This window comes from Aethalodelphis obliquidens, unplaced genomic scaffold, assembly GCF_003676395.1.
Source record: "Aethalodelphis obliquidens isolate GAN/ISIS:26980383/991018 unplaced genomic scaffold, ASM367639v1 scaffold24, whole genome shotgun sequence".
Taxonomy (NCBI): Eukaryota; Metazoa; Chordata; class Mammalia; order Artiodactyla; family Delphinidae; genus Aethalodelphis; species Aethalodelphis obliquidens.
This window is the reverse complement of record NW_020837968.1, coordinates 20,340,864-20,365,271: the sequence shown is the minus strand read 5'-3', so window position 1 is coordinate 20,365,271 and position 24,408 is coordinate 20,340,864. Positions and strand designations below refer to the sequence as shown.

Genomic DNA, 24,408 nt, shown 5'->3' with positions numbered 1-24,408 from the left:
TATTGTCCTTAAAGCTTGACAGCACTGGAAACAGAAACCTGCTTTTTAGTATGGAATGTGGCAGAATTCTTGCAAGGCCATGCACTTATTTTCTTGCATGAAACTCTGATATGCCACTGTTTATGCAATCTACATTTTATGCAAAGTTAGTCACAGTGGTTAAAAAAATACAGTGTGTGTGGGGGAGGGCAGCTAGAAGATACTTGTATTAGACAGATACCCTTACCTTCAATTTTCTTAAATAATTGACAGCCTTGTTTACAGTGATATTTTACATTTCAATTTATTTATTTATTTATTTAAATTGTACGTGTTTAAGGTGTGCAACATGATGATTTGATATACATAGTGAAATGATTACTACAGTCAAGTTAGTTAACATATCTCCTCACATAGTTACCATTTATTGTGTGATGACTGCAACTGAAATCTTCTCTCAGTATATTTTCAGTGTACAATACAGTATTATTAAGTATAGTCATCATGCCTGTACATTAGATTTCTAGATTTATGCATCCTACAACTCTGTACCTTTTGATCAACATCTCCCCGTCTGCCCCCACCAGTCCCTGGGAACCATCATTATACTACTTTGCTTCTGAGTTTCATTTAAAAAAAAAATTTTTTTTTTTCAGATTGCACATGTAAGGTGAAATCATGCAGTGTTTGTCTTTCTCTGTCTAGCTTATTTCACTTAGCATAATGTCCTCCAAGTTCATCCAAGTTGTCACAACAGGCAGGATTTTCTTCTTTCTCATGGCTGAGTAATATTCCATTTTATATGTGTACCACCTCTTCTTCGGCTGTTTATCCATTGATAGACACTTGTATTATTTCCATATCTGGGCTATTATAAGTAATGCTGTAATGAACCTGGGGGAGCAGATATCTCTTTGACTCTTGATTTCATTTCCTTTGGGTATATACCCAGAAGTAGGTTAGCTGGATAATATGGTAGTTGTAGTCTTACGTTTTTGAGGAATGTTTGTCCTGTTTTCCACAATAGTTGTACCAATTTGCATTTCCACCAACAGGGTACAATCAGATTGTTTTCTTGCTATTCATTTGTTTGAATTCCTTATATATTTTGGATGTTAGCCCCTTTTCAGATGGGATGGTTTGCAAATATTTTCTCCTATTTCATAGGTTGTCTCTTCACTTTGTTGATTGTTTCCTTTACTGTGCAGAAGCTTTTTAGTTTGATGAAATCCCATCTTCTACTTTTGCTTTTGTTGTCTGTGCTTTTGGTGTCATGTCTGAAACATTATTGCCTAGACCAATGTCAAGAAGATTTTCCCCTATGTTTTGTTCTAATTGTATGGTTTCAGGTCTTACATTTAAATCTTCAGTTCATACTGAGTTGATTTTTTTTTTGATTTTTGTATATGTAGTGAGATAAGTGTCCAATTTCATTCTTCCACATGTGGAAAACCAGTTTTCTCGGTACCATTTATTGAAGAAACTATCCTTTCTCCAATTATTTGTTTCTTGCATCTTTGATCAAGTTCATAATTGTGTGGATTTATTTCTGAGCTCTCTGTTGTGTTCCATTGGTCTGTATGTCTGTTATTATTGCCAACCATCTTATTTTGAATACTAAAACTTTGTAGTATATTTTGAAATCAGGTACTGTGATGCCTCTAACTTTGTTCTTTTTACTCAAGACTGCTGTGGCTATATGTGATCTTTTGTGGTTCCATATACATTTTAGGACTTTTTTCTATTTCTTTGAAAACTGCCATTGAAATTTTGATAGGGATTCCATTGAATCTGTAGATTGCTGAGTATTATAGATATTTTAAAATTCTTCCAACCCATGAACATAGTATATCTTTCTATTTATTTGTGTCTTCTTAGTTCCTTTCATAAATATTTATTGTTTTCAGTGTACAGAGCTTTCCCCTACTTGGTTAAATTTATTCCTAAGTACTTGATCGTTTTAAAGCTATTGTAAATAGGATTTTTTTCTTTATTTCTTTTCCAGATGGCTCATAGTTAGTGTATAGCAATGCAACTGATTTTTGTATGTTGATTGTATATTCTGCAACTTTACTGAAATCATTTATTAGCTCTAACAGTTTTTTAGTGGCATCTTGAGGGTTTTCTATTTTATAAGATCATATCATCTGCAAACAGAGACAGTTTTACTTCTTCCTTTTTGAGTTTGATGCCTTATATTTCTTTTTCTTGCCTAATTGCTCTGGCTAGGACTTCCAGTACTGTGTTGAATAGGAGTGGTGAGAGTGGGCACCTTTGCCTTGTTCATGACCTTAGAGGAAACTATTTTAATCTTTCACTGTTGAGTATGATGTTATCTGTGGGTTTGTCATATATGGCTTTTATCATGTTGAGGTTTCCGTCTGTAACTTCTATGTCAAGAGTTTTATCAGGAAAGGATATTGAATTTTGTTAAGTAATTTTTCTCACATCTACTGAGATGATCATATGATATTTATCCTTCATTCAGTTAATGTGCTGTATCACATTGATTGATTTCTGTATGTTGAACCATCCTTGCATTCCAGAAATAAATCCTGCTTGATCATGGTGTCCAGTCCCTTAAATGTGCTGTTGAATTCAATTTCCTAGTATTTTGTTGAGAGTTTTTACATCTTTATTCATCAGAGATATTGGTCTATAGTTCACTTTTCTTGTAGTATCTTTATTTGGCTTTAGTATTGGGGGAAATGCTGGCTTTGTAAAAATGGGATTGGGACTGTTCCCTCTTCTTTGATTTTTGGAAGAATTTGAGAAGGATTGACATTAATTTTTCATTAAATATTTGGTAGAATTCACCAGTGAAACTATATGGGCTTGGGCTTTTCTTTTTTGGGAGGTTTTTGATTACTGATTCAACCTGCTTACTCATTACTGGTCTGTTCATATTTTCAATTCATGATTCATTCTTGGTACGGTCTATGTTTCTAGGAACTTATCCATTTCTTCTTGGTCATCCAATTTGTTGACATAAATTGTTCATAATAGTCTCTTATGATCCTTTTTATTTCTGTGGTATTAGTTGTAATGTCTTCTTTTTCATTTCTGATTTTATTTATTTGAGACTTCTCTCTTTTTTTCTTATTGTAGCTAAAGATTTGTCAATTTTGTTTATCTTTTCAAAAAACCAACTCATTGTTTCATTGGTCTTTTCTATTGTTTTTCTAGTCTCTATTTCATTTGTTTCTATTCTAATCTTTATTGTTTCTTTCCTTTCGCTAACTTTGGGCTTAGTTTGTTCTTTTTCTAGTTCCTTGAGGTATAAGGTTAGTTTAAACGTTTATTTGAGATCTTACTTTTTTTGTAATGTGGGCATTGATTACTATATAGTTTCTTCTTATCGCGGCTTTTTCTGCATCACATAAGTTTCGATAAGTTGTGCTTTCCTTTTCATTTTTCTCAAGATACTTTTTACTTCCCTTCTGATTTCTTTTTTGATCCATTGGTTGTTCTGGAGTGTGTTGTTTAATTTTCACTTACTTACGAATTTCCCAAATTTCCTCCTGCTATTGATTTCTAGTTTTATAACATGGTGGTCAGAAAATACACTGGATATGATTTCAGACTTTTAAAATTTGTTAAGACTTGTTTTGTGGCCTAACATATGATCTATCCCGGAGAATAACTTGATAAGATCCTGTACTCTATTGCTGTTAGATACAATGTTTTATATAGTTCTGTTAGGACCTTTTGATCTATAGTGTTGTTCAAGTCCACTTTTCATTATCAGTCTGTATGATCTATTCATAGCTGAAAGTGGGGTATTGAAGTCCTCTATTATTATTATATTGCTGTCTATTTCTCTCTTCAGTTTAGTTAATATGTGCTTATATATATTTATATATGTGCTTGGTTACATATCTCTTTACAATTATTATATCCTCTTGATAAATTGACCCCTTTATGTGACCTTTGTCTCTTTTGACAGTTTTTGACTTAATTTTGTCTGATATAAGTACAGCAACTCCTCCTCTCTTTGTTTATCATTTGCATATAATACGTTTTTCATCCCTCACTTTCAGCCTATGTGTGCCTTAAAGCTAAAATGAGTCTCTTGAAACAATTGTTGGATCTTGTTTTTTAAATCACTCAGGCACCCTATGTTTTTTGATTACAGAGTTTAATCCAGTTACACTTGAAGTAATTATCAGTAGATGAGGATTTACTATTGCCATTTTATAAATTGTTTTCTGGCTGTTTTGTAGTTCCTCTCTTCCTTTCTTTCTGTCTTCATTATTTGATAATTTTTATAGTGGTATGCTTTGATATCTTTATCTTTTGTGTGTCTACTGCAGGATTTTTTTTTTTGGTTACCAAGAGGCTTATATAAAACATCATATATATATATGTGTGTGTATATATATATATATATATATATACACACACACACACACACATATATATATATAATTGTATTTTTAGCTGATGACAGTTTAATTTTTACCATAATCAAAAAGTACAGTTTAGGGAATTCCCTGGAGGTCCAGTGCTTAGGACTCTGCACTTTCACTGCTGAGGCGGTTCAATCCCTGGTCAGGGAACTAAGATCCCACAAGCTGCAGAGCATGGCAAAAAAAAAAAGTAGTTTAACTTCTCCTCCCCTGACATTTTATGTTATTGATGTCACAGTTTACATTTTAAATATATGGTTTATCCATTAACACTTTATTGTGGCTATAGTTACTCATAATACTTCTGTCTTTTAACTTTTATACCAGAGTTAAAAGTGTTTACGTCAATCACGTGATACATTACATTAACAAAATGAAGAATAAAAATCATATGATCATCTCAATAGATGCAGAAAAAGCTTTTGACAAAATCCAACACCAATTAATGGTAAAAACTCTCCACAAATTGGGTACAGAGGGAATATACCTCAGCATAATAAAGGCCATACATGACAAGCCCACAGCTACTGTTATACTCGACTGTGAAAAGCTGAAAGCAGTCTCTCTGAGATCAAGAACAAGACAAGGATGCCCACCTTTGTCACTTTTATTCAACATAGTATTCGAAGTCTTCCATCAGACGAGAAAAAGAAAAGGAATCCAAATGGGAAAGGAAGAAATAAAACTGTCACTGTTTGCAGATGACATGATAACTAAGCATAGAAAATCATAATGATGCCACCAAAAAACTATTAGAACTCATCAATGAATTTGGCAAAGTTGCAGGATAAAAAATTAGTACACAAAATCTGTTGTGTTTCTATATACTAACAACAAACTATCAGAAAGTGAAATTAAGAAAACAACCCCATTTACAATTGTATCAAAAAGAATACAATAAGTAAATCTAACTAAGGAGGTAAAAGACCTGCACTAAGAAAGCTACAACACTGATGAAAAAAACTACAGATAACACAGATTGAAAGATGTACCATGCTCATGGATTGGAAGAATATTGTTAAAATGACTGTAGTACCCAAAGCAATCTACAGATTCAGTGCAATCCCTATCAAAATACTAATGGCATTTTTCATAGAAATACAGCAAATAAATCTAAAATTTGTATGGAAGCACAAAAGACTGAATAGCCAAAACAATCTTATGAAAGAAGAAACAAGCTGCAGGTATCATGCTCACTCATTTCAAGCTGTTCTACAAATCTACAGTAATCAAAACAATATGCTACTGGCACAAAAATAGACGCATATACCACTGGAACAGAATAGAGAGCCCAGAAATGAGCCCACACTTATATGGACAATTAAAGACAAAGGAGGCAAGAATATACAATGGGGAAAATTTAACCTCTTAAATAAATAGGGTTTGGAAAACGGGACAGCTACATGAAAGAATCAAACTGAGCCACTTCCTCACACCACAAAAATAAACTCAAAATGGATTAAAGACCTAAATGAAAGACCTGAAACCATAAAACTAGAAGAAAACATAGGCAGTACACTCTTTGTCATTGGTCTTAGCAATAGTTCTTTGGATATGTTTCTGCAGGGAAGGGAAACAAAAGCAAAAATAAGTAATTCAAACTAAAAAGCTTTTGCACAGTGAAGGAAACTATCAACAAAACAAAAAGGCTGACTACTGAATGGGAGAAAATATTTCCAAATTATATATTTGAGAAGGGGTTAATATCCAAAATATACAAAGAACTCATACAACGTGATTTCAAAAAACCAGACAGTTAAAAAATGGGCAGAGGACCTGAGTAGACATTTTTCCAAAGAAGATGTACAGATGGCCAACAGTCACATAAAAAGATGCTCAAGACTGAGCTCTGCCCACCAGAGCAACACCCAGCTCTACCCACTACCAGTACCTCCCATCAGGAAACTTTCACAAGCCTCTTAGTTAGCCTAATCCACAGGAGGGCAGACAGCAGAAGCAAAAAGACCTACAATCCTGCAGCTTGTGGAACAAAAACCACATTCACAGAAAGATAGACAACATGAAAAGTCAGAGGGCTATGTACCAGATGAAGGAACAAGATAAAACCCCAAAAAACAACTAAATTAAGCAACCTTCCAGAAAAAGAATTCAGAATAATGATAGTGAAGATGATCCAGGACCTCAGAAAAAAAATGGAGGCAGAGATTGAGAAGATGCAGGAAATGTTTAACAAAGACCTAGAAGAATTAAAGAACAAACAAATAGAGATGAACAATACAATAACTGAAATGAAAACTACACTAGAAGGAATCAAGAGCAGCATAATTGAGGCAGCAGAACAGATAAGTGACCTGAAAGACAGAATGGTGGAATTCACTGCCACGGAACAGAATAAAGAAGAAAGAATGAAAAGAAATGAAGACAACCGGAGGGACCTCTGAGACAACATGAAATGCAACAACATTCGCATTATAGGGGTCCCAGAAGGAGAAGAGAGAAAGGACCCAAGAAACTATTTGAAGAGATTATAGTCGAAAATTTCCCTAAGATGGGAAAGGAAATAGCCACCCAAGTCCAGGAAGCGCAGCAAGTCCCATACAGGATAAACCCAAGGAGAAACAGGCCAAGACACATAGCAATCAAATTGACAAAAATTAAAGACAGAAAAATCGTTGAAAGCAACAAGAGAAAAACGACAAATAACATACAAGGAAACACCCATAAGATTAACGGCAGATTTCTCAGCAGAAACTCTACAGGCCAGAGGGGAGTGGCATGCTATATTTAAAGTGATGAAAGGGAAAAACCTACAACCAAGATTACTCTCCCTGACAAGGATCCTATTCACATTCGATGGAGAAATCAAAAGCTTTACAGACAAGCAAAAGCTAAGAGAATTCAGCACCACCAAACCAGCTCTACAACAAATGCTAAAGGAACTTCTCTAAGTGAGAAACACAACAGAAGAAAAGGACCTACAAAAACAAACCCATAACAATTAAGAAAATGGTAATAGAAACATACATATCGATAATTACCTTAAATGTGAATGGATTAAATTCTCCAACCAAAAGACACAGGCTTGCTGAATGGATACAAAAACAAGACCCATATATATTGCTGTCTACAAGAGACCCACTTCAGACCTAAAGACACATACAGACTGAAAGTGAGGGGATGGAAAAAGATATTCCATGCAAATGGAAATCAAAAGAAAGCTGGAGTAGCAATGCTCATGTCAGATAAAATAGACTTTAAAATAAAGAATGTTACAAGAGACAAGGAAGGACACTACATAATGATCTCGGGACCAATCCAAGAAGAAGATATGACCATTATTAATATATATGCAACCAACATAGGAGCACCTCAATACATAAGGCAACTGCTAACAGCTATAAAAGAGGAAATCAACAGTAAGACAATAATAGTTGGGGACTTTAACACCTCACTTACACCAATGGACAGATCATCCAAAATGAAAATAAATAAGGAAACAGAAGCTTTAAATGACACAATAGACCAGATAGATTTAATTGATATTTATAGGACATTCCATCCAAAAACAGCAGATTACACTTTCTTCTCAAGTGCTCACAGAACATTCTCCAGGATGCGTCACGTCTTGGGTCACAAATCAAGCCTCAGTAAATTTAAGAAAATTGAAATCATCTCAAGCATCTTTTCCTGCCACAAAGTTGTGAGATTAGAAATCAATTACAGGAAAAAAAAAAGTTAAAAAAACAAACACATGGAGGCTAAACAGTACGTTACTAAATAACCAAGAGATCACTGGAGAAATCAAAGAGTAAATCAAAAAATACCTAGAGACAAATGACAACGAAAACACGATGATGCAAAACCTATGGGATGAAGCCAAAACAGGTCTAAGAGGGAAGTTTATAGCAGTACAAGCCTACCTCAAGAAACAAGAAAACTCTCAAACTATCTAACCTTAAAGCTAAAGGAACTAGAGAAAGAAGAACAAACAAAACCCAAAGGTAGTAGAAGGAAAGAAATCATAAAGATCAGAGCAGAAATAAATAAAATAGAAACAAAGAAAACAATAGCAAAGATCAATAAACTAAAAGCTGGTTCTTTGAGAAATTGATAAACCATTAGCCAGACTCATGAAGAAAAAGAGGGACAGGACTCAAATCAATAAAATTAGAAATGAAAAAGAAGTTACAACAGACACCGCAGGAATACAAAGCATCCTAAGAGACTACTACAAGCAACTCTATGCCAATAAAATGGACAACCTGGAAGAAATGGACAAATTCTTAGAAAGGTATAACCTTCCAAGGCTGAGCCTGGAAGAAATAGAAAATATGAACAGACCAATACAAGTAATGAAATTGAAACTGTGATTAAAAATCTTCCAAAAAACAAAAGTCCAGGACCAGATGGCTTCACAGGTGAATTCTGTCAAACATTTAGAGAAGAGCTAACACCCATACTTCTCAAACTCTTCCAAAAAATTGCAGAGGAAGGAGCACTGTGAAACTCATTCAATGAGGCCACCATCACCTTTATAGCAAAACCAGACAAAGATACTACAGAAAAAGAAAATTACAGACCAATATCACTGATGAATATAGATGCAAAAATTCTCAACAAAATACTAGCAATCAGAATCCAACAGCACATTAAAAGGATCATACACCATGATCAAGTGAGATTTCTCCCAGGATGCAAGGATTCTTCAGTATATGCAAATCAATCAATGTGATACACAATATTAACAAATTGAATAATAAAAACCATTTGATCATCTCAATAGATGCAGAAAAAGCTTTTGACAAAATTCAACACCCATTTATAATAAAAACTCTTCAGAAAGTGGGCATGGAGGGATCCTACCTCAACGTAATAAAGGCCATATACGACAACCCCACAGCCAACATCATTCTCAGTGGTGAAAAACTGAAAGCATTTCCTCTAAGATCAGGAACAAAACAAGGATGTCCTCTCTCACCACTATTATTCAACATAGTTTTGGAAGTCCTAGCCACAGCAATCAGAGAAGAAAAAGAAATAAAAGGAATACAAATTGGAAAAGAAAAAATAAAACTCACTGTTTGCAGATGACATGATACTATACATAGAGAATCCTAAAGATGCTACCAGAAAACTACTAGAGCTAATCAATGAATTTGGTAAAGTAGCAGGATACAAAATTAATGCACAGAACTCTCTGGCATTCCTATACACTAATGATGAAAAATCTGAAAGTGAAATTAAGGAAACACTCCCATTTACCATTGACACAAAAAGAATAAAGTACCTAGGAATAAACCTACCTAGGGAGACAAAAGACCTGTATGCAGAAAATTACAAGACACTGATGAAAGAAATTAAAGATGATACAAACAGATGGAGAGATTTACCAGGTTCTTGGATTGGAAGAATCAATATTGCAAGAATGACTGTACGACACAAAGTAACCTACAGATTCAATGCAATCCCTATCAAATTTCCAATGGCATTTTTTACAGAACTAGAACAAAAAATATGAAAATTGTATGGAGACACAAAAAACCCCGAATAGCCAATGCAGTCTTCAGGGAAGAAAACAGAGCTGGAGGAATCAGGCTCCCTGACTTCAGACTATACTACAATGCTACAGTCATCGAGACAATATGGTACTGGCACAGAAACAGAAATATAGATCAATGGAACAGGATAGAAAGCCCAGAGATAAACCCACGCACCTGTGGTCACCTAATCTATGACAAAGGATGCAAGGATATACAATGGAGAAAAGACAGTTTCTTCAATAAGTGTTGCTGGGAAAACTGGACAGCTACATGTAAAAGAATGAAATTAGAACGCTCCCTAACACCATACACAAAAATAAACTCAAAATGGATTCGAGACCTAAATGTAAGACTGGACACTATAAAACTCTTGGAGGAAAACAAGAAGAACACTCTTTGACATAAGTCACAGCAAGATCTGTTTTGATCCACCTCCTAGAGTAATGGAAATAAAAACAAAAATAAACAAATGGGACCTAATGAAACTTAAAACCTTTTGCAAAGCAATCTACAAACAAGATGAAAAGACAACCCTCACTATGGGAGAAAATATTTGCAAGCGAATCAACAGACAAAGGGTTAATCTCCAAAATATATAAACAGCTCATACAGCTCAATATTAAAAAAAGAAACAAACCAATCTAAAAATGGGCATAAGACCTAAATAGACATTTCTCCAAATTAGACATACAGATGGCCAAGAAGCACATGAAAAGCTGCTCCACATCACTAATTATTAGAGAAATGCAAATCAAAACTACAATGAGGGGCTTCCCTGGTGGCGCAGTGGTTGAGAATCTGCCTGCTAATGCAGGGGACACGCGCGTTCGAGCCCTGGTCTGGGAAGATCCCACATGCCGCAGAGCGGCTGGACCCGTGAGCCACAACTACTGAGCCTGCGCGTCTGGAGCCTGTGCTCCGCAACAAGAGAGGCCGTGATAGTGAGAGGCCCATGCACCGCGATGAAGAGTGGACCCCCCACTTGCCACAACTAGAGAAAGCCCTCGCACAGAAATGAAGACCCAACACAGCCAAAAATAAATAAATAAACAAAAACAAACAAACAAAAAAAGCCAAGCATTTAAAAAAAAAGTTACAATGAGGTATCATCACCTCACACCAGTTAGAATGGGCATCATCAGAAAATCTACAAACAGCAAATGCTGGAGAGGGTGTGGAGAAAAGGGGACCCTCTTGCACTGTTAGTAAGAATGTAAATTGATACAGCCACTATGGAGAACAGTATGGAGGTTCTTTAAAAAACTAAAAATAGAATTACCATATGACCCAGCAGTCCTACTACTGGGCATATACCCAGAGGAAACCATAATTCCAAAAGACACATGTGGGCTTCCCTGGTGGTACAGTGGTTGAGAGTCCGCCTGCCAATGCAGGAGACACAAGTTCGTGCCCTGGTCTGGGAAGATCCCACATGCCGCGGAGCGGCTAGGCCCGTGAGCCATGGCCGCTGAGCCTGCGCATCCGGAGCCTGTGCTCCGCAACAGGAGAGGCCACAACAATGAGGCCCGCGTACTGCAAAAAATAAAAAACAAAAAACACATGCACCTGAATGTTCATTGCAGCACTATTTACAGTAGCCAGATCATGGAAGCAAGCTAAATGCCCATCTACAGATGAATGGGTAAAGAAGATGTTATATATATATATATATATATATACACAATGGAATATTACTCAACCATCAAATGGAGTGAAATTGGGTCATTTGTAGAGACTTGGATGTATCTAGAGACTGTCATACAGAGTGAAGTAAGTCAGAAGGAGAAAAACAAGTATATTAACACATATATGTGGAACCTAGAAAAATGGTACAGATGAACCGGTTTGCAGGGCAGAAATAAAGACACAGATGTAGAGAGCAAATGTATGGACACCAAGGGCGGAAAGTAGTGGTGGGGTGGTGGTGTTGGGATGAACTGGGAGATTGGGATTGACATGTATACACTAATATGTATAAAATGGATAATAAGAACCTGCTGTATAAAAAAATAAATAAAATTCAAAAAAAACAAACAAACAACTAAAATGAAAGTCCTCCTCCCTGATCAGAATCTTGATTCCTCAGTTCCCTTCTCTATAGGGGAATTTCTTGGGTATCTTTCCAGAAATATTTTAAAGTTCTGGCACCGAGCACTAGCTCAGATCTTAGGGTATGATCTCCTTGCATTCTTTTTTCTGATACACAAATGAGGAGTATACAGTACTATTCTGCTTTTTTAAAAAAGAAAGAAAGAAAAGATGCTGAACATCACTAATCGTCAGGGAAATGCAAATGAAGACCACAGCGAGATATCACTTCATACCCGTTTGAATGGCTTGTATCAAAAAGACAACAAATAGCAAGTGTTGGTGAGGACATGGAGGAAAGGGAACCCTCTGCTCTGTTGGTGGGAATGTAAATAGGAGCAGTCACTATGTGAAAATAGTATGGAGATTCCTCAAAAAAGCAAAAGCAGAACTACCATATGATCCAGCAGTTCCACTCCTGGGTATTTATCTGAAGGAAAGGTAAACAGTAATTCAAAATGATACATGCACCCCTGTGTCTATTGCAGCATTATTTATAATAGCCACGATATGGAAGCACGCTAAGTGCCCATCAGTAGATGAATGGATAAAGATGATGTGTTCTATACACACAGACACACACACGCAGATACATGCATATACAGTGGAATATTACTGAGCCATGAAAAAGATTGGCATCTTGCCATTTGTGATAACATGGATGGACCTGGAGAGTGTTATGCTTAGTGAAATAAGTCAGAGAAAGACAAATACTGTATGATTTCAGTTACATGTGGCATCTAAAAAACTAAATAAGTGAACAAACATAACTAAAGAGAAACAGTCATAGAGAGAACAAACAGGCGGTTGACAGAGGGGAATGGGATGGGAGGAGGAGAGAAATAGGTGAGGGAGATTAAGAGGTACAAATTTTCAGTTACAAAATAAATGAGTCACAGGTATGAAATGTACAGTGTGGGGAATATAGTCAATAACTATGTGATATCTTTGTAATGATGACAGATGACAATGAGACGTATCATGGTGATCACTTTGAAATATATAGAAATATTGAATCACTAGGTTGTATACCAGGAACTAACAGTATTGCAGGTCAATTATACTTCATAAACAAACAAACTCATAGAGAAAGATCAGATTTGTGGTTACCAGAGTTGTGGGGTGGTGGGAAGGGGAATTGGGTGAAGGTGGTCAAAAGGTACAAACTTCCAATTACAGGATAAGCAATTACTAGGGATGTAGTGTATAACATGATAAATATAATTAATGTTATGTGTGAAATTATGTTATGTGTTATGTATGTAATGTTATGTGTTATGTTATATGTGAAAGTTGTTAAGAGAGTAAATCCTAAGGGTTCTCATCACAAGAACATTTTTTTCTATTTCTTTAATGTTTTATCTATATGAAATAAACTTATTGTGGGATTCATTTCGTGTTTTATGTAAGTCAAATTGTTAGGCTGTACACCTGAAAGTTATACAGTGCTGTATGTCAAGTACATCTCAATAAAACTGGAAGAAAAAAATTTTAATAAGTAAATAAAATAACTTAGAAAATGGATCTAGCAGGAACCATGACCATTATGCATCTATACTGTCTAAATAACTGAGGTAATCATATGGCGTGTTTTCATTTCATTATTTATTTTTCATTTCATTATTTAACAGGACCCTTTTTAGACTTCCTTTAGATAATGGAGTCATAAATTCTGTCCTTTATCCTTACTTTGGAAAATCCTGCCCTTTGGCCATATCCTTCAAGGGTTTTATTTAAATTCCCTCTACAGAAAATGAGCATTATAAAATTCAATTTTTCAAAGAGGAAATATGGAGTAATATTTGATAATTATGTGGGAAGAATTTAATGAAAAGAAGTATAGAATTTGAGAGGTTAGCCTTATCACAGTCTATATGAAATTAAATAACTTGGGCACAGTAGTGTGGCTGGAGAAAAAGGAAAGAAAACAGTATTTCTCTTAGTCTCTTTGTAGTTCTCTATACAAAGCTTATGTTCCTACATTGGCACTACTACCATTGTGGTTAGAAAATTAGAAGGCAGAAGAATCATCCATGTTTTCACAAATACTGTTCCTGCAAAATAAAATGGCAGGCCATCTCTAGGCCTTGTACTTCCAGAGTCCAAACGACATAAAATTTATAGAAGAGAATTTTCTAAAATATAAGGAATCACTGTAGGTGATTATCTGTAGAAAGCACAACACTTGGAATTTTAATGCTGAATATGCTACTGGATATAACTGCAATACTATAGTAAGTAAATTAATCCCTGTGCTGTAGGAGTTATGATCTAATAAAGATACGACCCTTCACCAGTCACTGTAATACGATCCTTCACCAGTCACTATAATACACTATAATGCAAAGCCCTAGCGGACTTTCCATAGACCATATATAGGATTTAGAGGAAAGTAAGTTTACTTCAGGCTCATGTTATAGAGAAATATATGAATTTTTTTAGGGTAGAACTTAACTAGACAGATGGGAGGAAATTTTTTTCTTTTTTAATTTTCTTGGCCACACTGTGCGGCATGTGGGATCTTAGTTCCCTAACCAGGGATCGAAGCTGAGCCCCTTGCATTGGAAGTGCAGAGTCTCAACCACTGGACAGCCAGGGACGTCCAGGGAGGAAAATTTTTTAACTGTTAGGATTTGTAATTGCTCAGAAAGGTGCAGAGTATTAATACTAGGGAGATACAGAATTGGCCAGCTTGGCTAGAGCAGTGGATTTATTTAGAAGGCAGTAGAAGACAGGGTTCTGGGCAAACTCCCCAACCTTTTTGGCACCAGGGACCGGTTTCGTGGAAGACAGTTTTTCCAGGGTTGGGGGGGTGGTGTTTCAGGCAGTAACACGAGCGATGGGGAGCGATGGGGAGTGGCAGATGAAGCTTCGCTTGCTTGCCCATCACTCACCTCCTGCTGTGCGGCCCGGTTCCTAACAGGCCGCGGACTGCTATAGGTCTGCAGCTCACGGGTTAGGGACCCCTGCTCTAGAGGGCTGGCAGGAGGCAACTTCAGTCATGGTATGCACACGCTAAATTACTGAGAAAGATCCTTTCCAAGCCGGACTAGCTAAAGGTACGTACAGATGCAGACAGTCTATTCAATTTCAATATGAAAATTAGAACTGATGCTGAGATTTCAGTGAAGGGTGAAGTTATAATGTGTAACATTTAAAGTTTAAAACTTTGGTGTGTCATTTCAGGAGCTGTGGGCCAAGGATTTATTCACTGATTTTTTTCCCCCAAGTTTGTGTTACTTCTTTTTATTAGGAAAAAAGCTTCTGTGGCCATTAGCTCTGGACATCTGAATTCCTTCTGCTCTGCTGGGATCCAGAAGTAGTTCTAAAGTTATCAGACCAAGAGTTTAGAGAGGAAGGCTTAACTTCTTTAGCCTTTCATATGATAAACACATTTACCTTCCCATGTAGTTCTTTAATTTTGCATAAGACATGACTTCAGATTATAGTTAATTCGTTTTTCCTTTGGGAGAATCAAGTTTTTGGTCAGATTTTAACCTACTTTTCTTTAGATCTTTTTTTATATTCTTAATTATAATTCTTAATTAAGAATATAAATTATATTCTTAATTTATAATATAAATAAAAAAGTTATATAGATCTAATAGAATTGCTTCTATTAACTAATCACTAATAGAAACAATCAGATGTCAGCACAATCTTAATTTATTGAGGAGAATAACTTGTGGTTTCTGTGGGTTTGGGGTTTTTTTTATGTGATTAGCTTTATTTGAAAATTTTATGATTAACAGGCATAATTGTTTTAAGGTGTTTACCATGATGGAAATTTATCCTAACATAGGCATTTTATTTACCTCTCAAAGGACTTTCTTCAGGAGATACCACACCCTTTATGCAAGAAAATATATTACATGCAGCCATACATGCTGTTAGTGATGAAGAATCTGCAGAAGTAAATGCTAATGATCAACTAGAAGCCCCGAAGCTGGTTCTGCAATCTCTGTTCTCACTTATACGGGGTGAAGTTGAGCAGTTGGATTCAAGAGCACTTCCCCTTTGCCTTCATCAGGTATCATGTTAAACACTTCACTTTCAGCCTCACTGAAATTCTGGGACCAATATTTGTAATAATCTAAAATCCTATTCTCTGTAATTGATTCTACCCCACCTGTCATTGGTGAGTCCAAGAGGAGGTGACCCTGGATCAGTGGCTGGTAGGAAATTTGGCATATCACTGACTCGTGGCCACACATTGGCTTGGATCATCAATCTATAGTTCATACTGTTGCTAACTTCTTTTGCTTAGTGAGTAAGCTGTGTACAAATAAGAGTGAATGTAGTGAGTGCTTAATTAAAGTACCAACAAGGTACCAAAAACTAAGCTAGACGCTAGGGAAACAGATTATGTAACAGAGCATGTCCTTAAGAGAGGCACTGTGGAATAGGAGAAACAGTTTGTAGATAACTAATTGTAGAAGTCTGTACAAAGCATTAGAGTAGATACGTGTTTAAGGTTCAGCAGAAGCACAAAATGCATGATTAACTTTGTCCTTTGGACATCAGGGGAAAAAAAGGTGATTCTTGAGCTGGGTTTTGCAGGATGTTTAGGCTCTCACTAGATGAACAAAGTGAGCTGGTACAGAAAGAGAGAACAGTCCCTGCAAAGACAGGGATGTTGTTGAAGATTAAGATGTAAAAGAGACAGGAATTAAGACTGGGTAGCTTGTGCCATTAAGGGCTTACTTTTAGAGGCTGAGAGCCTTTTTTTTTTTAATTTATTTTATTTATTTATTTTTGGCTGCGTTGGGTCTTCGTTGCTGTGTGCGGGCTTTCTGTAGTTGTGGCGAGCCGGGGCTACTCTTCATTGCGGTGCATGGGCTTCTCATTGAGGTGGCTTCTCTTTGTTGGGGAGCATGGGCTCTAGGCACACGGGCTTCAGTAGTTGTGTCATGTGGGCTCGGTAGTTGTGGCGCACATGCTTAGTTGCTCCGCAGCATGTGGGATCTTCCTGGACCAGGGTTCGAACCCGTGTTCCCTGCATTGGCAGGCAGATTCTTAACCACTGTGCCACCAGGGAGCCCGAGGCTGAGAGCTTTTAATTATGCAGGTGCCATAATTTGAATTTTAGAAAAATAACTCTTTTGATGATTGGGAGGGTAAGCTAGAAGATGGAGAGCCTGGAGACTGGGAGATCTATAGGACAGTGATGAGGAAGATACACAAGAGATAATTCCAAAAAGATTAAGATATTTATGAGCTGTGTTTTATTTTCTTTTAAAATGAAAATAATTTGTATATGGGTGTGGAAAAAGCTTCACTTTTTATTTCACTCCTCCTGTTTCATTTAACTTTTGCAGTGAGCAGTGAATAATTTTTAAGAAGTAAAACAGCTTTTGTCCTAAGGCAGGAAAACATATATTCTTACAACTTTATGTTACCTCCTCGGTGGACTTGAAGAATGCCTTTGAGAAAATGTGTACTACTTTTTGACCTCTAATGTGTTACTGACATATATGGTATATGTTTACCATAGTTGAGAACTGTAGTTGAGAACCACCAATATTAAGGCAGCTTTCTAATCTTTCAGCCTTCCTTGAATTTGTACAGTGGATTGAGTTTGTAAAGGGTATTTGCATTAACTGTTATTTCATTCTCCAAACAATCTAGAGAGGTAATTATTATCACCATCTTTACAAGTAGGGAGGCTGAGACTCCCTCACAAAGCAAGTTCCTTATAATTCTAGGGCTACAATTTGTTAGTTCCATTCAATAAATCTGTTTTGGGGACAACTTGGGAGAAATTTGAATATGGACTGTATATTAAATAATACTGTTGCATCAGTGTCAGGTTTCTTGAGATTGATAATGGAATTGAAGATCATGTAGGAGAGTATCTATTCTTGGGAGATACATGTGCAAGTAGTACTTAGGAGTGAAGTGATAGAATGCCTGCAGCTTAAGATATTTCAGTGGGAAAATACATGTAAGGGAGGGAAAGACAGAGAAAGCAAATTTGGCGAAATGTCAATAATTGACGAATCTAAATAAAAGGTATATGGCTGTTGATTTTACTGTTCTTTGAACTCTTCTGTAGAATTTCGATAAAAAGTTGGGGAAAAGGACATTTGGAGTAAATGGAAATAGCAAGTGTAGTCAAATCTTTTCAAGCAGTTTATGTCACTGGGCTATTACATTAAAGGTAGGAAGAATTCTCTTTTCTACAGGCAGGTGATCCTACAGCTGAAGCAGATCTAGTAGAAAATCACATTTTTAGGCAGGAAGACGATAACAGTCTTGATCAGATGAAGATTATTTTTCTTATGTCTCAAAGTAAAATTCTACCTTCATCCCCCAGAAACATGTCAGTTTGCTGGGTCCCGTATGTTATGCTTCTTATATATCTCAGCAATCTGTCCTCTCCTGGCAAAGGAGCTTAGAAAGTATAGTGAGTTTTTTTTTTTAATGCCACTTTTAAAAAATTTATTTAATTTAAAAAAATATATTTACTTAGGCTGCGCTGGGTCTTAGTTGTGGCATGCGGGATCTTCGTGGCGGCATGCATGCGGGATCTAGTTCCCCAACCAGGGATCGAACCGGGGCCCACCGCATTGGGAATGCAGAGCCCTACCCACTGGACCACCAGGGAAGTCCCTATAGTGATGGTTTTAAAGTATGAGCTTTGGCTATACCACTAACAAGCAAAGTAGCTTTTAGTTTCTTTTCCTGTAAAGTTGTAGAGGACTCAGTGAAATAATGCAGTAAAAGTACTTAACGTAGTACTTGGTACACTTAACATAAAAGCTAAATAAATATTAAGCATTATAACTATATTTCTCTGTCACTACTTCAAACATTGCTTGTTGGAAAGAGATGCTGAAGCCTGCAGTAAGCTGAGACATCAGGGCAACAGGAGTCAGCTGATGGCTGCCTTCCTCAGCCCAAGAATACAAAATATCCTGTCACCTCCCAAGGGAGACACAAATCAGGGAGAAGTGGAGTGAGTTTTTCTTCTTTTCATTATTTAGTAATTCCCACTTTCATACTGTGCCTTTCACTTGGATTGACAGTTGTTGACATTTTGCCAGATTTTCGTTTTCCTCCTACCCCCCAGCCCCTCTCCACGCACGTATTTTCCACTGACACATTTTAAAGTAATTTTCAGGCATTATATCACTTCACCCTTAAATATCAATACTTGTGCATAAATTCCCCAAGAACAATGATACTCTCCTACATAACCTACAATGCCATTATCAACCCCAAGAAATGAGACATTGGTTTAATATTATTTAACATACAGCCTGTATTTGTTTCCCTCAAGTTATTCCACAAATATTCTTTATAAATAGTTTTCCCCAGATCCAGGATCCAGTGAAGGAGCACACAGTGGGAAGATTCTTTAGTCTTTGGTAATCCAGAACAATTCCCTGCCTTTTGTTTTGTTTTGTTTATTTGCTTGTTTGTTTATACTTTTATAACATTGACACTTCTGAAGACTCAAGAATTCTTGTAAAATGTCCCATAATTAGGATCTGCCTGATTATTTCTCCATGATTTGATTCAGGTTAAAATATATTGTCCAAGAATTCTACCTAGGTAACATTCCATACTCAGTTCTCTTTTTTTTTTTTTTTTGGTGATACGCGGGCCTCTCACTGTTGCGGCCTCTCCGGTTGCGGAGCACAGGCTCCGGACGCGCAGACTCAGCGGCCATGGCTCACGGGCCTAGATGCTCTGCGGCATGTGGGATCCTCCCGGACCGGGGCATGAACCCGCGTCCCCTGCATCGGCAGGCGGACTCTCAACCACTGTGCCACCAGGGAAGCCCCTCAGTTCTCTTTTGAACTCACTCCAATATGGCCTTTGTGCCAACTACTCCATCAAAGTTGCATTGTAAAGGCCAGGTGTGACCTCCATGTTGCGTGCCCATACGAATCTAGTGGTCAGTCCTCAGTTTTCATCTTACTGGAAGTATCAGAATCTCTGACAAGTTGTCCACATACTCTATTTTACAGCATTTTCTTTTTTTGCCTTTTAGGACCCCTCACTTTTGGCTTTTATATCTTACCTCACTGGACATTCCTTCTCTGGCTCATTTGTTGAGTCCTCCAAGTTTTACTAATTCTTAAACATTGAAGTGCTTCAGGATTCAATTCTGAACTACAGACTTAAACATCCAGCTTCCTGAGGCATCTCATGGGCATTTCAAACTTAAGATGCCCAAAATCAAACTTTGATTTTTTTCCTCAAAATCTTTTGCTTTCCTAGTCTTCCCCCTTTTGTTAAATGGCAACTCCATCCCTCCAGTTGCTGAGACCAAATACTTTGAAGTCATCCTTCACTTTTCCCCACGTCCAAATCCAGTCAGCAAGTCCTGCCACTCTATTTCAAAATATATCCAGATTCTGACCTCTTCTTACCTCCTGCATTGACACCATCTCAGTGCAAGATATTATCAAATCTCACTTGGATTCTTGCAGTAAACTAATTGTAGAAACCTCCTTGCTTTACCTTTACTTCCATTTAGGTTTTTTTCTCTCTACACAGCAGTCATTGTGATTCAGATAAAATGTTACGTCAGATCATGTTACTTCTCTGCTCAAAGCCATCCACTGACTTCTCTTCGCATTCAGAGTAAAAGCCAAAATCCTTACCATGGCCTACGAGATCCTACATGATTTGGCCCTGTTACCTCTTAGGCCTTAATTCCTAAAACTCTCCTTCTTGTTCACTCCTTTCCAGGTACACTGGCCTCCTAGCAGTTGGTCAGATATACCAAGAATGTTCCTACATCAGGGTCTGTGGTACTTCCTTTCCATCCTTTCTCAGGAAGCCGCTAGATGATGTACTCCATCAAAACAAGGGAGTAAACCAAGGAACAGGAAGATTGAGATATAGGAAACTGGGGATGCTACCAGGAGAGAGGTGAAGGGAATCTCTAGGTGAAGGGAGATTCTAAGATGACAGCTTTGTACCAAAAAGGAGAGAGTAACCACTTCTATTTGAGCAGATCAGAAGGGTCTGGGGAGGAACTTTTATATCATTTTCCTATTTCTGAATATTTGCGGTATCTGAATGTATTGAGGGAAGATTTAGACTCCTGGTGGACTATTTAGAGTTGTATAAGTGATAAGTGCATGGGAAACTTTTTTTTTACAAAAAAGGGAAAAAAAGAAACTCCAGGGAAAACAAAAAGTTTTCAGGAAAGGAAAAATAATGAGTTTACTACTTGGCTTAACTCATAATAAGGTAAACATTAAATGTTTATCTACCTGTTACTACAATATAATAACATGGGATAGGTGAATATGTGAGAGAAAGTGTGTGTCGTGTATGTTTGTAGGGTTTGGATGGGGAGGAGCAAAAGACCCAATCCTCATTTTCTAAAACTGAAACAATCAAGAAATAGCAAATATAAGCATAATGTTTAGAGATACAGCAAAAAATATATTTTTAAACAGATAAGAGAAATCTAAGTATGTGCTTGCTCCTGAAGAAAGGAGAATAGGGCAAGAAGGGTAGGGCCTTTTTTAACACACCTCATAAAACTATTTGACTCTTTAAACCATATACATGTGTAATCTTGATAAAAATAAGAGCTAGGGCTTCGCTGGTGGCGCAGTGGTTGAGAGTCCGCCTGCCGATGCAGGGGACACGGGTTCGTGCCCGGGTCTGGGAAGATCCCACATGCCGCGGAGCAGCTGCGCCCGTGAGCCATGGCCGCTGGGCCTGCGCGTCCGGAGCCTGTGCTCCGCAACGGGAGAGGCCACAGCAGTGAGAGGCCCGCGTACCACAAAAAAAAAAAAAAAGAGCTAAAAGAAGAAATTTATAATTCAGGCATAAGGCTAGGATATCCAGTTGAAAGGAATGGTAGTACCACTAACAGAAATAAGGAAGTATGGATGGGAAGAGTTAATTAGGGGACAATTATATTATTATTATTTTTATTTTATTTTTTGCTGTACGCGGGCCTCTCACTGTTGTGGCCCCTCCCGTTGCAGAGCACAGGCTCCAGCCGTGCAGGCTCAGCGGCCATGGCTCACGGGCCTAGCCGCTCCGCGGCATGTGGGATCTTCCCAGACCGGGGCACGAACCCATGTCCCCTGCATCGGCAGGTGGACTCTCAACCACTGCGCCACCAGGGAAGCCCAGACAATTTTATTATTTTTAACATGATATTATATGGATGAATATATGCTAAAGGCCATTTGATATAATGACTACGATTACTTTAGATATACACTTATACTTTTAGCTCTTGGAACTCTTGAAGATTCCATTTAAAAATTATTTTTTTGGGGTTTGAGTAATCTTCCTACACTGACTTAGTTAATATGACTGCAGGTTAGCTTTAAATATGTAACTGAAGTCATAAACTTAGAAGTTTCTCATATAGAAGTAAGAAGAAAAAGATCAAGTGCTGTACTCTGTGCTCAGTGAGCTTATACTGAAACTCATCTCAGACTTAGGCAGGATATGTCTCCGCTGGGATCCTTGAAGCCAGTCTGTAAGACTATGGCCGAAAAACTACACCTTCCTAATTCCCTTTCTTTTTGTTTCTGGTAGGTAAAAGAAGCCTGAAACCAGGAGAACCTTAAAATTATTACCATCCCAAAGTGATTTTCAACTTACTTCTTCACATAATTCTACTCTGCCTCTCTCACTTCTAGTCCAGAGTCAGACTCGAAAACCATTTTAAGCACTTACTGCTATGTGCTGGGCACTGTGCTAGATGCACGTTTCCTCACTTAGTCCTTACAGCAGCCCTGTCTCAGATTGTAGGTATTATTGTCCCTATTTTACAGATAAGGAAGCTGAGTTTGAGACTCAACATGTCCAGGGTCACACAGCTGGTAGTGGCAAAGCTTGGACTAGAACGCAGTCAGGTTATTCACTTTCAAACCTCACGTTTTTCTGTTATACCAGGCTACCTCCCAGATCTAGACATATGGGGCATCAAAGAAAATCACATTTTCTTTTGCCCTGCTAGACTTGCCAGGGGTAGGTTTTTATAGGGGATATGATCTGTATATTTATTTTTCAAGCTGCCCTTTCACCTTGGAAATGTCTTTTATTTTTGATACCTTGGGTTTCATGACCCTTTTTTTTATATATATATATATAAATTTATTTATTTTTGGCTGCGTTGGGTCTTCGTTGCTGCGCGTGGGGTCTATTCTTCGTTGCGGTGCACAGGCTTCTCATTGCAGTGGCTTCTCTTGTGGTGGAGCACAGGCTCTAGGCATGCAGGCTTAAGTAGCTGTGGCTTGCAGGCTCAGTAGTTGTGGCTCGCTGGCTCTAGAGCGCAGGCTCAGTAGTTGTGGTGCACGGGCTTAGTTGCTCCGTGGCATGTGGGATCTTCCCAGACCAGGGCTCAAACTTGTGTCCCCTGCATTGGCAGGCAGACTCTTAACCACTGCGCCACCAGGGAAGTCCCATGACCCTGTCTTTTTAGTTGCACTTATGGTACTAGAACTGTCACGGAAATCTGAAAGCTAATTGATTAACAGTTTACAAAGAGGTGATTGAGTCCATCTATATTGTATGTTGCTCCTGGAAGAATGTTAGATATATAGAATAAATTTTAAGCTAGGCAAATATTTCCTTTAAAACTATCCTTTTTCCACTGTGGGATTTGGGAAAGACCATTCCTTTTTATTGCTAGCTTATAGGTTTGACAAGTGCTTTATTGCTCTTTGCCTTGGCAGCTACCTGGAAAATGGAGATAGTGATCTATAAATGGAATACCTTTTTCACTAGAGACGTACTAAAAATCAGTGGAAACTGTTTGAAAGTGTAAAGTACTTAATGAAACATTTTAAATATGACAGTAGTCAATTTATGAAAATATTTCTCAGTGAATACTTTCAGTTTTACTATTCTATTTATAAATGCTATATCTAAATGAAGATCTAAATAAAAGATCCCAAAGTTTTTAGAGTCAAAGAATTTTTAAATTTAGAGATGCCCTAGAATGAATCTGCTAAGTGATAAGCCTCAACTGAGTCCAGATCATGAGTCTCTGGACCCCACCCTCCCATCCAGTGCCCTTTATACTGTGCAGCACTTTGTATATATTCCAAAGATCATTGCTCAACTATTAGCACTTGGTCTGTCCTTTTCTGAAATATCAAAAAAGAATGAAAAATCAGTGTCCCATGAGGTAGTTTGTGAAACAGAAATGAAATGAATAGGTTTTAAGATTTCATGTGACATGACATATTTCAACTTTTTAATTTACGATAAAGTCATCCTTTCACTCATAATATACTTTTATAAGCCTCAGTAGCATTTCCCTCATTGTTTAGAGTTCTTACTTGTAAACTCTAATGAATCAGTGATGTTTGCTTTGACTTGAAATAGAGTAGGAAGAATGAGATTGTATATGGACCAAAGAATGTCTATGTTTGCTTTTCTTGAGATAAGTGACTTCAGAAATGTGTCCTGTGCCTACAGTCTGATTTTTTCTG

General features: G+C 37.3%; 1 protein-coding gene across 4 annotated transcripts in view; it reads left to right on the top strand.

Annotated features, from left to right (window-relative positions):
* Positions 1-24,408, top strand: part of CNST (consortin, connexin sorting protein) — a 115,583-nt gene that overhangs the window by 51,478 nt on the left and 39,697 nt on the right. For all 4 annotated transcript variants that reach the window (XM_027122392.1, XM_027122391.1, XM_027122393.1 and 1 more), the window contains exon 3: positions 15,802-16,007. In XM_027122392.1, coding sequence (XP_026978193.1) covers positions 15,802-16,007 — 206 coding nt within the window. The remainder of the gene's footprint in view (positions 1-15,801; positions 16,008-24,408) is intronic.